At 42.3% G+C, this 15240-nt stretch overlaps 1 protein-coding gene across 3 annotated transcripts in view; it reads right to left on the bottom strand.

Annotated features, from left to right (window-relative positions):
- GIPC1 (GIPC PDZ domain containing family member 1) overlaps positions 1 to 15240 on the bottom strand; it is a 30180-nt gene that overhangs the window by 13998 nt on the left and 942 nt on the right. For 2 of the 3 annotated variants that reach the window (XM_053376303.1, XM_053376302.1), the window contains exons 2-4: positions 6826 to 7161; positions 6342 to 6527; positions 2316 to 2496 (exon numbers count right to left, since the gene is read on the bottom strand). In XM_053376303.1, coding sequence (XP_053232278.1) covers positions 2316 to 2496; positions 6342 to 6527; positions 6826 to 7110 — 652 coding nt within the window. In that variant the 5' untranslated portion in view covers positions 7111 to 7161. Of the gene's footprint in view, positions 1 to 2315; positions 2497 to 6341; positions 6528 to 6825; positions 7162 to 14037; positions 14143 to 15240 lie in introns of all 3 variants that reach the window. The other variant, XM_053376301.1, reaches the window with a different exon arrangement.

The following is a 15240-nucleotide window of genomic DNA, read 5'->3' as shown; positions in this document are numbered from 1 at the left end:
GGAAATGTAAAGAAAGAGAAGGAACTTTTTTTCCATACGTGGTGGGCAAGCAAAAAAGTTTAAAGTATATTGGGAAATGATATATAATGAGATGAAAAAAATGTTCAAAACAACTCCCCCCCCCCCCGAAACAGAAGCATTTCTCTTAGGAATTGTTCAGACAGAGGTTTCCAAGAGTCAAGAAAAACATATTTATATATGTAACAACAGTGGCTCGGATTTTACTAGCCCCAAAATGGAAAGTGACGGAGGTCCTTAGCAAGGAGGACTAGCAACTTATGATGATAGAATATGCAGTTAGTAGGTCTAATAAGTAGAATAAGGGAGCAAGAAGAACAGGTATTTAAAGAGGAGTGGGAATTTTTTGTCGAGTATATTGAAAACAATTGTGCACAGTTGAAAACGCTGACAGTATTAAAGTAAATTCAACAGTATAATATATATTGAAATAATGTAAGATAGGAAAATAGAATTAGAGGCATAGATCAAAATATGCAGGAATGGTGGATAAGTTAAATGACCCTTGGAAGGAGAGAGAGGTCAATGAATGTATGGTATAATAAAATATGTTTAATTTGAAATGCAAAATTTGAAAATTTAATAAAAAATATATTAAATAAATAAACTTATTTTCTGGTCTGTATACACTCACAGCACCTGAAAAATAATTCTGCATGCACACAATTTAAATTCTGTGGCAAGAAAAATGGGCTGTATAAACAATGCAATCTTGCACAATGTATTCTGGATTTGATAGTCATTTGGAGTGGCAGGGGATGGGAAGGGGAGGAAGAGAGAAGAGGAGGAGGAGGAGGAGACAGGGCATCCTCTCCAGCTACTCAAAATCTTATTCTGCCACCTATCTTGATTTAAATTTCAGCAGGTGTGATCCACACATTATTGAGAATAGCCACCCATCCATAAGAAATAGAAAATTGCTTTTATCCCATTTTTCTTTTAAAAAGGTCCTCATAGAGTACACCTTCCAAAATAGCGCACACTGCAAGAGGGCAAACTTCCCTTAATTCTAAGCTCAGGTGAGTCTGCTCCCAACTGAAACAGAGCCCAGCCTCTTCGCTAATTCTGTGACACAAACAAACTGCATTTTGAATAGAAGAAAGGTTCTGTGTTTCCCTCAGCTAGGCTCATACACATCATGGAAACTTCTCTGTGTGTCTGTATTGGGTGCAAAACTTACAATTTTGTCTTGCATGTCATGAGCAAAATGTAAACCATGTTTTGCTCAAAGTTCAGTTTAGAAGCTAACAGGAAACCAGCCTGCTACAGGTAGAGAATTCAAACACACCCTTTGTCAACCTTCTCCTATTACACCAGGTGGTTGCCAAGTATTAAAACACTTCTTCCTTAGAGGAAGAGTCTATAAACCTGCCTATAAAAGGTGCACAGAAACCAGAGGTTCTTTTTGATGAATTTTCTACTCTTAAACGTGTGTATCGTAGAAACTTAGATCCTGTTTCCTACTCCAATGTGTGAGTTCCTAAAGAAAGTGTTTGGAATGTACGCCACTGAAAGAATTATTGATTGCCACAGCGAAAGCCAAAAGACAAGCCTGTGTCATTAGCCAAAGCGTACAAATGTTATTCATGCTGTGCTCTTGAAAACGAAGTCAGATATACCCTTACTTTTGACTGGGAATCTGATATGGAAATTGGCTTAAAAGCTCCAGTACAAAGGTAATCAAATTCTTTTTAACTTGATGAAATACCGAGGGCAAAGCCAGATATTAGCTTGCAGCTTCATTTTCTATGCCTAATCTGCACCTGTCACCTTATTGTAAAGTAAGACATCAACAGGTTAGTTGAAGTACCCTTGACATTTTGCTTGAGCACTGCATGCATGGAAGATTACATGCAACAGTCTGTGGGATGGTGATACCCATGGCTGGCATACAGAGGGTTGGTCAAGAGGGAACGTTGAGACCCTTGAGCGAAAAAAGATGTCCCACCCCAGGTTATTATAACTTAGAGGCAGTCTAAGAAATTGCAGTCCTCAAGCAAGGGAAGGCACAGATTTTCCTCCAGCAATTACAGAGTCCCTAGTTTCACCTCCCCTTTAACCAGTGGATTGGCTTGTAATGGAAACATGCCCCTGGGACTAACTGAATCTCCTATCAGTGACCAGAAGGGCAGAGTTTAAAAGAGGGCAAAAGCCACCATTTCTTGTGAAAATAAAGTTCAGCTACAGTTGCTTTGAGAAACAGCACGCTGCCAACTCCCCATTTCTTGAATGATGTATTTTTATCTCCCCCCCCCCACACACTTTCCAGCAATTCAGAGTGTGCAGAATACACTTACCAAAAGCCTTCCGGGGCTCAGTAAGCTTCAGTGTGAAAGTGCGGCCTTTGGGCAGGTCCTTGAGCATTTTGGCGACCTCATAATGCCGGCAGCCAATAAGACTCTGTCCATTGATAGACTCGATCATGTCCCCCACATTGATGACTTGGATCCGGTCAATAACACTCCCTTCCTTGATTCTCTGCCAACAACAGATGGGAACAGTCAAGATGCAAATACAGACCCAACCATTTCCTGACACTTCCCACCTCAAGAAGACATTGTGTCCAGAAATCAAGTAACAAACTATACGGCAATAGAGGCAGGCTCTAACTCTAAGCTGACCGAGGTTCACCCATCCATTCTAGCTTCACAATCATACCTTTATGATGGACAACTGTCAGCATTTCTACAGGGAAGGAAGCAAGTTGGTGAGAGAAAGAGTGAAGCTCATAATAAAGCAAGCCAATGGAAGAATCATTTTCATTGATGTTTTTTTAACACCTGGTTATGACTAGACAACTAGTGTGCCAAGACCAATTCCTTGGTGAGTATTTTGCCACATGTATCATGTGCCTTTTAAGCATGTGGGAAAATCTCCACTGTCAGGCCTCCGAGTAGAGAAGACCATGTACCTCTGAGGAGTAAGAAGTCCAACTTTGTGTTCAGCATGTTTTAACTCCCCTGTCTCACGACCTTTCAGCCTTGGGATCCACCACAGCCCTAAACTATGTACATACAATGCTCACCCTGCTCCATTCTGCTCCAGTGCTGAACCTGCAGCTTTTTTTCCTGAGGATTGTGACTCATAATTACACTTATATATTTAATTGACTCATGGTGGATGCAAACAGTAGCCTAACCAGTCTGGCATCCTGTTTCCAGCAAAAGCAATTGTCAAATACCTTGGAAGGAGGTATAACCCCACCTCACCAAGCAAAGTTATACTTCTAGAAGCAGTTTAGAAAAAGGAATAGTGCTTCTGGATCACCAAATAACCCACACATCAAGTCCAAGGAATAAGAGCCTTCTTCACACAAACCTGCAGTTAATAAGCACCCTGAGTCTATCTCTTCCCTGATCCATGGTTCCTAGACAGACTGCCTGTATTACACTGCAACAGGGTGGCAGCATTCCTTCCCTTGCAGGTATTGCCCTGCAAGAGTGAAGAATGCCCAGAACTACAAACCGAGTGTGAGACGCTGCCTGTGCATGTTTGTACTGCATGTGGAAGTGTGCAGCAGAATCACTCTGGATTAAGCATGGAGAGGGGTTGCACGTGATTTATGATACAAGGAACCTATCAGGAAGTGTAGCCTCCCGAAGAGAAGTAAAAAAGGGGGAAGAGACCAGAACAAGGGAGAGTATTGCTAAGGAGAACAGACTTTGACTGCTTCTGAAACCGAAGCAGGCTAGTACTGGCACGGAGAGGTTCTGAATACTGTTTCACAGGGTATTTAGGTAATGGTGAACAAATTTCTGTTTTAAAGCTGCTTAAAGAACTGCAACAACAAACCTTCACATTAAAAACAAACACTGCAGTGTTGTGCTGTTTTTAAAAGGGCAGGGACTCCCTCAGATCATCCTGTGATAATACACAGTCACTTCCTCCAGAAGCTGATGAACCCTGGGTGGAGACAGCAATTGTTTATTATCTACAAGGCAGGTACTGTGGCAGCTCTGCCCAATGCCACGTGAAGATTTCCTTCTCTGTCCAAAGATACCAAACTGCCACTAGTCTTACAGCTCCTTTACACCTCCTTGAGAAAGCACAGGTTGCCACGCTCCCAGGGAGTTCCAACCGCTCCAAGAGAAAACACCCATCTCAAGCAGAGCCTCAACTTATTTTCCGCAAGAAAGCTGGAACAGGGCCATGTGGTAGGTGGTCTAAAGTTATCTACTCCAGGAGAGAATGAGTGTTGTTAAAGTACAGCAGGCTCCAGTATTTTCCAGAATGTAACTAGCTAATCCCTAGTTTATGAACCAACCGTACGAAGGGAACATAAGCAAGGGTACAAAGAGGATTGAGGCTCTTGTATCAGAGGTATAGCTCTGCTCCAAGTGTCTAGGAACATATAACCTGAAAAGTGGAATCCAATATTCCTGCAGAATCTGAGGAATCACACACACACAAAAACAACAACACCACATGCACTTTTAAAGAAGGAAGAACAGAAAAACTATTCTACTGGTAGTTAGAAAATGGAGTGGGGTTGGGTTAGTGTAGTCAGGTGGACAAGCTTCTGTATTCAGTAGTACTGGGGAAAACTTGTTGAATATTTGAAAAATCTAGGTATGCAAGTAAGTTCATTTGTAGGGTTAACTTAAAACAAGCAGTTAAAAATATTATTGAGAAAAACAGAAGATTATCATAAAAATGGAGCAAAGTAGAAAATGCAGTGTAAAAAACTAAAATTAAGAAACCACAAAAGTGGGGGGGAGTCAAATATGTAATTGTATTGGATGTATGTGTCTGTAGTGTATCTGTTTGTAAATTTTTGAAAACTGATTTTTTTTTAAAAAAAGACCAAACTAAGGTTACCAAACCAAACCAAACCAACTATAGTTTCACCTAGCTCACGGTATGTTGGCAGTAAATGAACTACTGTTAAGCCACTGAACAGGATCCACACATAATGCTAATCCATGCTTTTATAAACCATAAGTATTATGTGCTAACTTGTCCACTATGTAAATAAGTACATTAATTCAGTTAAATTGAATATATTTCCACATAGCATAATTTATGGTTTCTTATCATATTACTCAAATAATTTTAGCACAGACTTTAAAGAGAGTAAGAACACGAATGCTGGACAAAAGCAAAGATTTAGCTAGTACAACTTCTTTTCCAACTATAATAGCAATAAACCTCTGTTAGCTCCTTCAACTGATATTCAGGGATACACTGCCTCAGTAACTGGAGGTTCCATTTTGCTATTGTGGCTATTATACTTGGGTTGTCCTATCTCATTTTAAAGCCATCCAAGTCAGTGGCCATCAGCCTATCTTGTGACAGCAAACTGAATGAATCATCTGTATCATTTTCTTCTCTCACTTGAATCTACTTCCAATTAATTCAACTGAGTGCCCCAAAGCATCTATAAAAGAAATTCTTATCTGCTTCCTCAAACTTTTATATAACTAAAAATCTCTGTATCATATCCTTCTTAGGTAAAGGTAAAGGTGCCCCTGACTGTTAGGTCCAGTCGCGAATGATTCTGGGGTTGCGCCCTCATCTCGCTCTATAGGCCAAGGGAGCCAGCATTTGTCTGCAGACAGCTTCCGGGTCATGTGGCCAGTATGATTAAGCTGCTTCTGGCAAACCAGAGCAGCGCACGGAAACACTGTTTACCTTCCCGCCGGAGTGGTACCTATTTATCTACTTGCACTTTGATGTGCTTTTGAACTGCTAGGTGGGCAGGAACTGCGACTGAACAATGGGAGCTTACCCCATCGCGGGGATTCGAACCACTGACCTTCTGATTGGCAAGCCCTAGGCTCTGTGGTCATCTTTTTTCCCTTAAAAAACCCCCACCCCAAATGCTTAGCATTTCTAGACTACTTGGTTTATCAGGATTTTTCTGTTCAGACCCTAGAAGATAACCTGGTTATCATGTTTCATGTAGAAAAGGCCAGCAGGTGTATTAGGGAGCCTTGTGCATTATACAATCACTTGGTAAAAGAATACATTCTCAGCCAGAGTGGGAAGGAAAAAAGGGTAATTGTTAGGAATGGGTGGGTTGGACTCCCTAGTTCCCATAAGACACATTAGCTCCCAGAAAGGTTCAGATCAAGGAAGATTCATAGCTCACAGTATGAGGATTAGGGTAAGCACTGGGCTTAGTGGCTTCTTGGGAAGAAACCTCTGAAAGTTAAAATAGCCTCCCTGAAGCTGATAGATTAGAAAGAACAATGCAAGCAACACAGTGGACCAAACAAAAAACAAAAAACCACACCCACAAAATGGAAGCACCATACACCCTCCTTCAACAGCAGCAAGAATTCAGTAGGAGAGCAGCACAAGCTGAGCCTACCCAAAGATACCTTGATAAAAGCATAGCCAGCTCCGTTGTCCGTGATGGTCAGGCCCAAGGCTTCCTCAGATTTGAACACCTCAACCTCCTTCCTCTGGCCCTTTGTGTGGGCGAAGATGAAATCCTCTAGGCCAATCTGGCCACCCAACAGTTTTTCCATGTCCACTTTGTGGGTATTTAAGGTGCAGAACATCACCTAGATAATGGGAAAGGAGGCATGAGCACTTGACGTTACAGGCATCCTGACTGCTTTTAGAGATAGTACTCAAAGTGCACCAGTGGGGTCTGCTCCTTCAGTTCGAGAGGTAAGAGACCTGGAAGCTTTTGGCGACAGACCTCCAGCATAAGCTCCCAGATATTTACTTAAACACAGCCTCATGCCAATCCAAACTGTGGTTGACCCTGGCACCTGCCCCACCCAAGCTGAATTAGCCATGCCATTCCCAACACTAAACGGGCATTCCCACCCAGGAAAACATGATGATTGCGCCTACCTCGGCTGGTGAGATTTTAAAGGCCTCGGCAATTTTACTGTACAGTTCTTTGACATTGGTAAAGCCCTCAATCCGGCCAGTGGGGCTTCCGTGGGCCAGCTGGGTGTGGAACACAAGTCGAGGGCGGAGACTGGCAGGGGGTGGGGGGAGGCCAGGCTGAAGTGCCCCGCCAACCACACCAACGCTGCCTACCCCCAGCCCGCCCAGGCCACTGCGAATGGGCTCGGCTTCCTCATTCTCCACCAGCGGTGGGGCCTTCTTCCGTCGGCCTAGTCCAAGCGGCATGAGGGAGATGTGGCCAGTCAGCAGCGAGGGTCAGTCGCCCAAGGTATGGACCTAGGGGCACAAAGGAGAGCACAAGGTGAAAAGGAGGAAATGGAAAAGGACAGGCAAGCCTCTGGAAAGACGCATTATCTTGAATTCTAGGGAGCACTTTTCCAACAAGGAAGAAAGAAAGCCGGACCAGAAACAGGTATAGAACTTAATATCACTAGACAACAGCAGTTCTCTATTTGTGCCATCAGGTCGGGTAGACACAGTTTATAAGTAAAGTAGTCTTGCAAATAAGATCACAACAAAATCTTACTGGCTTGCCTGCTCACACCTATCTACGGTAGCCCCTTGTGGTAGCCTGAAAAGAGTGAAGAGCAAGGAAGGAAACAAAGCTTTCCCCCATTTATAAGCATTTCAATATTCCTGCGCAGCAGAGAGTTCGACTAGAAGACCCTTTGGCTCCATTCCAACTCTACGATTCTATGATTTCTCAGTTTGGCAAATGGCTTTGGGATATGTGTTTCTTGGGGACATTTTGCCTTGTTGTGGAAACTAGGGTTTTATCCAGGCAATCTATGTATGTACGCAAATCCCAACCACATCATGGCTTTTGCACAGAAGCGCCACAAGTTTCAACTCATAGGCACGAGACGGCAAACAACTACCGTGGGAGTTCTGTATCCCACTGGGCTTTGCTTGGGAAAAAGGGACGGCTGTAGCTCAGTGGCAGAGCATCTGCTCTATATGTGGAAGGACCCTAGTTCTATCACTGCTGTCTAAAGGCAGGGATGGGAAAGACTCGCAGCTTGAAACCCCATAGTGCTGCTGTCAGTCAGCGTAGAAATTACTGAGCTAGACCAATGGCATGACTTTGTAGGAGGTAGCTTCCTATGTTCCTGTGGAAATGTAACAGCCAGACCAGCTGTCACAGTTAACTCTATTATGGAAGTACAGTATGTAAAACAACAATATCCATTGAACCAGACAACAACAAACAGGCCAGCAATGATACCATTAATTTGTACAGTTCCTTTTTATAATTGGCATACAACACACACATATGAATAAGGGTTGTGTTATTGCCCCAACTCTATTATTTTCATCGCCATGATCCTACACATTGTCAAAGGGAAACTCCCCACCAGAGTAGAAATCATATATCAAATGAATGAAAAGCTCTTTAATCTGAGTAGGCTGAAAGCAAAAAGTAAGGTTACAATAACTTCCGTCATAGAGCTTCAGTATGCTGATGACAAAGTAGTGTGCGCACACTCAGAGGATGACCTCCAAACCATCCTAAATATATTCACAGAATCTTATGGAAAGCTTGGCCTATTGCTCTATATAAAAAAAAACCAAAGTGCTGCACCAACAAGCACAAAACAACCCCTTTGCAGCACCACAAATTCAACTTAATGGTGTAATGTTGGAAAATGTCAATCACTTTTCCTACCTGGGCAGTTCTCTTTCCACAAGGGCCAACACTGATGCCGAAATCCAGCATCGCCTGAGCTATGTGAGCGCAGCTTTCTCCCAATTGAAGCGCATAGTGTTTGAGGACCGGGACATTCTCAGGGAAACCAAATTGCTTGTTTACAAAGCTATCATACTACCAACTTTACTGTACGTTTGTTAAACGTGGACTACTTATAAACACCATCTTCAACTCCTCAAAAGATTACATCAACACTGTTTCTGAAAAATTTTACACATCACTTGGGAAGACAGGCTAACTAATGTCAGTGTACTGGAAGAAGCAAAGATCACCAGTGTCAAAGCAATGATTCTTCAACATCAACTTTGTTAGACTGGTCATGTTGTTTGGATGCCTGATTATCGTCTTCCAAAGCAACTACTCTATTCCCAATATAATAATGGAAAGCGAAATACCGGTAGACAACAAAAGAAGTTTAAAGACACTCTCAAGGCAAATCTTTTAAAATGTAGTATAAGCACTGATAACTGGGAAACACTGGCCTGTAAGCACTCCAATTCAAGAACAGCCTTTACCTAAGGTGTAATGGACTTTGAAGAAGCACAATCTCTGGACAAAAGGGAGAAACAAGCTAAGAGGAAGGCATGTTTGGGAAATCCTCACCATGATAAACTCCTGCCTGGAAACCTATATCCCCACTGTGGAAGGATGTGTGGATCCAGAATTGACCTCCACAGTCACCAACAGACTCACTGTTAAGACCGTGTTCATGGAAGACAATCTTACTTGGCTATGAGTGATCGCCAAAGAAGAAGAATTACTAGCATACTCCTAACATGTACAATTAACTCAGTCACAATGCAAGTTTTTTTAAAAAAATTGTATTGGAAATTTTCCAGTGGTTTTTCCTATGCAAATTTGCATAGGGAAATTTCAGTTTGCATCAGGAAATTTTCCCTAGAGAATGATCTAATTAGCATGTTTGCTTAACTTGTATTTAATAAATGAAGCTACAAACTCTGATATTGCCAATCTTACCTAATATTTACTTGCAACTGACATCCATTAGTTGTCACAAATGAACTTATGAAATGGAAAATTTTCCACAGAGAAGCATATCACAGGAAAGTTCTCCATTTTGCAAGATTTTCTGCCCTGCATCTCAGTAAGTCACAGTTAGCTCAAGCTTTCTAGATACGTATGCCTATTCTGTTTGTGGTTGTCTGACTACAGGAACTCTATTTGGTAAGTGGACACACACACAGGAAACAAAATGGGGACTATAGGAGCATGGATCTAGACTTTAATCACTTTGCCATGTTATATCTGACTTTATCTCCTGACTTCTGAGCTTCACCTGAAGCGAGAGGTTTCTAGTTTTGCTTGCTGAAAGGCTTATAAGATCCTGAAATGTTGTGAAACACAGAAAGCCTATTGTTGAATTCAAGTTGGGAGGCTGCATCACAGAGACAAGATTTTGCTGTCTGCTGAAGAGAGAACATTCCAGTTGTTCGAAGTTACCAGTGACAGGCTGCACTGAGGCTATATATGAATTGGGTTTTTTGTTTTAACATTGAAACTGTAATTTAAAGATGCCTTGGTCAACCACTGCATATGTCGCTTACTCCAGAAAATGCTCACAGAGATGATGCACATTTTCTATTAACCAGGGAAAGGGGTTAATGAGTAGAAAATAAATCCCGTTTTAGATAGATGACGTCAATGTTTCATCACCTGGATTTTATCACTCCATGACTGTCCAGAGGTGAATACTGGCCAAACACCTTTTAGCTGTTTGTATATGCGTACTTGTTTAACTGCCTCCATAAGCCAAAAGAGGTTTTTATCTATGAAATGGAATTGGGACATATTAATTATCTGCCATGAACTACTAAGGTTGTAGAGATCGGGCTCTGGGCAGCAGTCTAGTTGCACAGCCATTTGCTGCTGTTAAACCTCGACTCCCAGCAAAACACACTTGCAGCACTCAAGAGAGGAAGAGCACATCCTCAGAATGAAGGAAAATGAAGGAAAAGCAAACAGTGGGAGATTAAGCATCCTAACATTCACCACTTTTAAAAGGCAAGACAATGTTCCCATGTTGAAGCAGTACACTAGGGAGCAGTTCACCACTAAAATGTGTTTTTTAAAATCGAATGACAAGGCCACACAACAGTACAGGCCAGGTTTGTTTAGAGGTGGGGCAAAAAGAGGGGTGTTGTCTCTCATCTTTCTCACCACAGGCTATATCCAACAGGCACCTGAAATGCTCACATGATATTCCAACACAGCAGTTACAATGGCTGTGACCACAAGAAGAGCCCTGATGGATCAGACCAAAGAGTGATCAAGTCCAACGTATCGTTTTCAACAGTGGCCAGCTAGATGCCTCTGGGAAACCCACAAACAGGATATGAGCGTATGAGGGCACTAGCCCTCTTCTATGCTTGCTCCTCAGCAACTTGTACTCAGAGGTATATTTCCTCTGATCCTGGAGGGTAATATACAGCAACCATGATTAATAGTCAATGATAACTCTGATAGGTGAGCATGCTTTGCTCTCTTTCAGCTATGAAATGGGCATTTCAAAGCTGGATTCAGTACAAGAAGCCACTGTCAAATCTCAGGTCTGGGTTCATGTTCAGTACTGCTCATCGCTCCATAACACACAGGTACACATTTGTGTGGGTTACAAAGGTTTATAATGAATAATACAAGTACCCAAGTCCTTTCTGTAGGAAGTTAACAACTAATTGTAACAAGAACCACCAATAGGTAAACACTATCAGATTAAGATTTAAATACAGTAAACCAAAGATTAGAAATAACTAGGAAGAAAACGTCAAACTGTCAAGACTTTGGTTTAGAAGTGTCTGTGTGTATTAACAGGAGACAAATTATTGCTCCAAGTTAAAAACTGTGCATAATGCAGACAAATCACATAACAAAGATACCCTAAAATAGTCTTTGGGTCCAACAACATGACTCTCTCCTAAAGGAAAAGGCCCTTGAGTAATACAGCAGGACACAAGATCCTAACCTTTCTGCTAATTTACCGGTATGTGCATCTCCAAACCAGTCCTTGGGAACGTGCAAGTGTTGGGACTGGCGCAGCAGGAGCAAGCCTCTGACGCCTCTGTTCTGGGATCAGGGTGGAGCAGGCCTTTGCAAGTTGATTCAGAGCAGAGAAACAGGCTACAGGGTGTTCCCTAGAGGGTGGGACAGCAAGGGAACGCAGCCAAACCTGTGAGTGCTCCACACTGAAGAACAGCTAAAGCAAACTACAGGGCAAGGCATTCCACATTCTAAGCACAGCCTTCAGCATTGTCAGAACACTACTGCCAACAACACTTCCCCTTCAAACACTGCCAAAAGTAACTATTTTCAAAGCAATATTTTGTCTCCTTTTATGCTGAAAGTTCCACTGAGGTCTGGCTTGTCCCATCATTTTCAGCTCCCAGAGATCATTACACTATTCTGCACTTGCATCTGGCTCCCTTGACTTCTCTCCCAAAGTCTGCCAGAGAACAAGATCTTATCCCTGTTTCAGTAATACATTCATATCCCGTCTTTCCTCCAAGGGGCTCACTGAGATAAACATGGTCCCCTGTGCTATTTTTCTAGAAAAAGGGGTGCTGGAACTCACCATGAAAACCTCCCTCATTCTCTTAGAATGGCAATGGCATCCACCTGAGAGGTGGCAGCCCGGAACCCACCTGAGAGGTGCCGGAACTGAGTTTCTCTGAGTCCCCCCTAAAAAAGCCCTGGTATTCCTCCCCTCCCTCTTTTATTCTCAGCACCCATTTGAGGTATGTCAGGCTGCAAGATGATGATTTGCCCAAGTTGACCCAGTAAGCTTCACAGCTCAACGTTGATTTGAATGTGGGCCTCCCCAGTCTTCCTGATTCACAATATTCTCATTTCAAGCAATTATGAAAAATATAATCACACACTCCAGAGCGTAAACCCATCAAGACTATAGGCATTTACAGGTCATGGAATTAGCTCTAAACAAGACTCCTCACGGGTGCTGAATTTTAATTTGTCTAGACAGCAGACATACAGGAGACAAAGTGCTGACAAGGTCCCATCTTGGCAGAAATGCAGAAGGCAAAAGGCTGAAAGCCCTAAAGCTATAATCTTTACCTATAAAACAAATCATTTTGAAATACTGACACATCTAAACTTAAACTAGCATGAAGCATCCTAAGGATTTCAAAATTTAAAGCACAATGTATAGTTTTGGGGAGGGCCAAATAACTTCAGAGATCTGCTCCATAAATCCTACTCAAGTTTTGTTGACATTCCATACTGAACTAGAGATTTCTCTGCAGCTGACTAGGATAGGCGTTAAAATGCTAAGCCTTGAATAACTGGAGGCCTCAAATGGATTTTTGTGGTAATGCCTCTGTATTAAGATAGGAATTATTTCACCTAGGCCTAAACAATCAAGAGGCGGCTTGCCAAACCTCCTCTTAAACTCTCCAGTGAAGATGGCCGTGAATTCACTAGCTAACTAGCCTCCTATCTCTGCTGCTTTTACAGCTAAGGATTTGCTTTCTAAATTTTTAACAAAGCCTTTGTTTCCTGCTGTTAGGAACACTACTGGTTGACTTCCACCTGTTAATTGTTCGTTTTAACATCAAAATCCATGTGCTTGCACACCCTGTAACTTAAACTTATTTATTTCTGTCATCACCTATCCCCCAAGTTCTCCAGTACTGTGTGTACGATTACTTAGCTGGGGCAACCCAGGCAGATAGGTGGGGTACAAATTTCATCATCATCATCATCATCATCATCATCATCATCATCATCATCATCGGTATCCCCTTGAGTCCAAGAGGATTTTCTCCTATGTTAGGATTGCAGTTGAAGTATTTCCCTTTGAAGTGCATCTCATTACCAGCAGCCTAGCTGTTATTACCATCACTACTATTTAACCTTTTTTATTGTCTATGTGAGACACTGCACTGACCTCACGTATAAAAGCCGCTCCTGCCCAGATGGCTTACTATGTAAGACTGGGAGGACAAAGATGAAGGGAGATAACAGAAAGAAAGTAGCAAAGGGCAGGTGGGAGAGGGTTGTATTTACTATTACTCCTGCATGTTAACAGGATCAAAATGAAGGCACAGTATTATTTCAAATGACTTGGACGGAATACTTTGTGCATCACAGAAAATCCTTTGCTATTCTTGCAACAGACCACATTCAATTTGTGATCCACAATTACCATTGAATCCTTATCAGCAGAGCTAGAGCCTAGCTAGCCTACTTTTTCTAATACTATAAGTACATTATACCAGACAGTTGCTACATCCCACAGCAGGAAAGCATGTGAGCGACAGTGTTACTTCACCAACATCAACACAGAGGTGGGTGGGTGGGGAGACCTTTCAGCAATTTTGTTTTACTCTTCTGATGAATACTGTATTTGAAAAGGAAAGATGGTCAGAATCATCAGGGTTCCTCCCTGCTTCTGCTCACAAATGGCACCTCACCCTACAGTGGGCGCAGTTTCCTGCTTCAGGAACCAGTGACCTCTTGGCAGTAAGTGAAGGAAGGGCCCTAACATCAGGTGGGGAAGAGTGTGTGAACTGGCAGGCCTGAGGAATTTGCATGAAAAGGCCAATTCATATCTCACCAGTAACTGAAATATACTGTATACTGAATGCATTATACAAAGTCACCAATATCCTGTTATTGGAACATATTATGCACATTCACCCACATTTAATCCTTTTTCATCATTATTCTACCTGCAAAATTTAAGATTTCAAAGAATTTGGAGCATTTTGCAAAATGTAGAAAGCCAGAGGAGAATCAGTGATTAGGCTTAAATGGTCAGCAGGAGGGGAACAGAACATGGTGGCCACAGGAGGGAATAAATGTGTATGGTGCTGTATTGCCAGATTTCGCACAACTTTGGTGACAGGTTATGCCTGCCAAGCACTTACCCACCCCTTCCTTGTTAAAATGGTAAGGGACGGTAATGGAACACACTGTGTGCATCCCTTTTGACCTAGATAAGGAGTAGTAAGCTTTTGAATGCCTCTGAAGAGTGAAATGGAAGCACTTGCCAGTTGTTGAATAGCACCTAGGTTACAGAGCACAAATCTTTTTTCTCCAACTTCCTCAAACGTTAACACCCTCAACAGATTACCTGTAGCAACAAAAGGACAAAAGTCCAACACCTTATACCACTGAGCCAATCATTAAAAGCATAGAGGAACACCTTCTAAATTCAGCAAAAGAGCCTTCAGTTAGGGAAGATGGAAGCCCATAATGCAGAAGAATGGCATATAGTACACAATTTAGGAGAAAGATCTGACAAAACTGCATTTCTCTCCCCCCCCCCAGCTTCTCAAGTCTCCTGAGAAAGCAGGGGTGCTGACCTCACTGGAGAGATGTTAAATGGACAGGAAAGCCAGTTTCCTCTGCTACTAGGCATTTGGGTGTTGCTACCGAGTTTCCCTCAATTCCTACACTACAATAAAAGGAAAACAGAAAAGTCAGTTTCGGTAGTGAAACTCTATCCTCCCATCAATGATAACACAGAAACACCACCCATACACTCTCCAGAGCCCACTTGGCATCAGGAACAGCAGGAACCATGGAACTTGGCACACTTTGAAACAGGTGGGTCTTTATCAGGCACTTGTTAAACCACCTTATTTTATATTCTCTGAACGTAGCAGGATAGT

This window comes from Podarcis raffonei, chromosome 2 (genome assembly GCF_027172205.1).
Source record: "Podarcis raffonei isolate rPodRaf1 chromosome 2, rPodRaf1.pri, whole genome shotgun sequence".
Taxonomy (NCBI): domain Eukaryota; kingdom Metazoa; phylum Chordata; class Lepidosauria; order Squamata; family Lacertidae; genus Podarcis; species Podarcis raffonei.
This window is presented reverse-complemented; position numbering and strand designations above follow the sequence as displayed.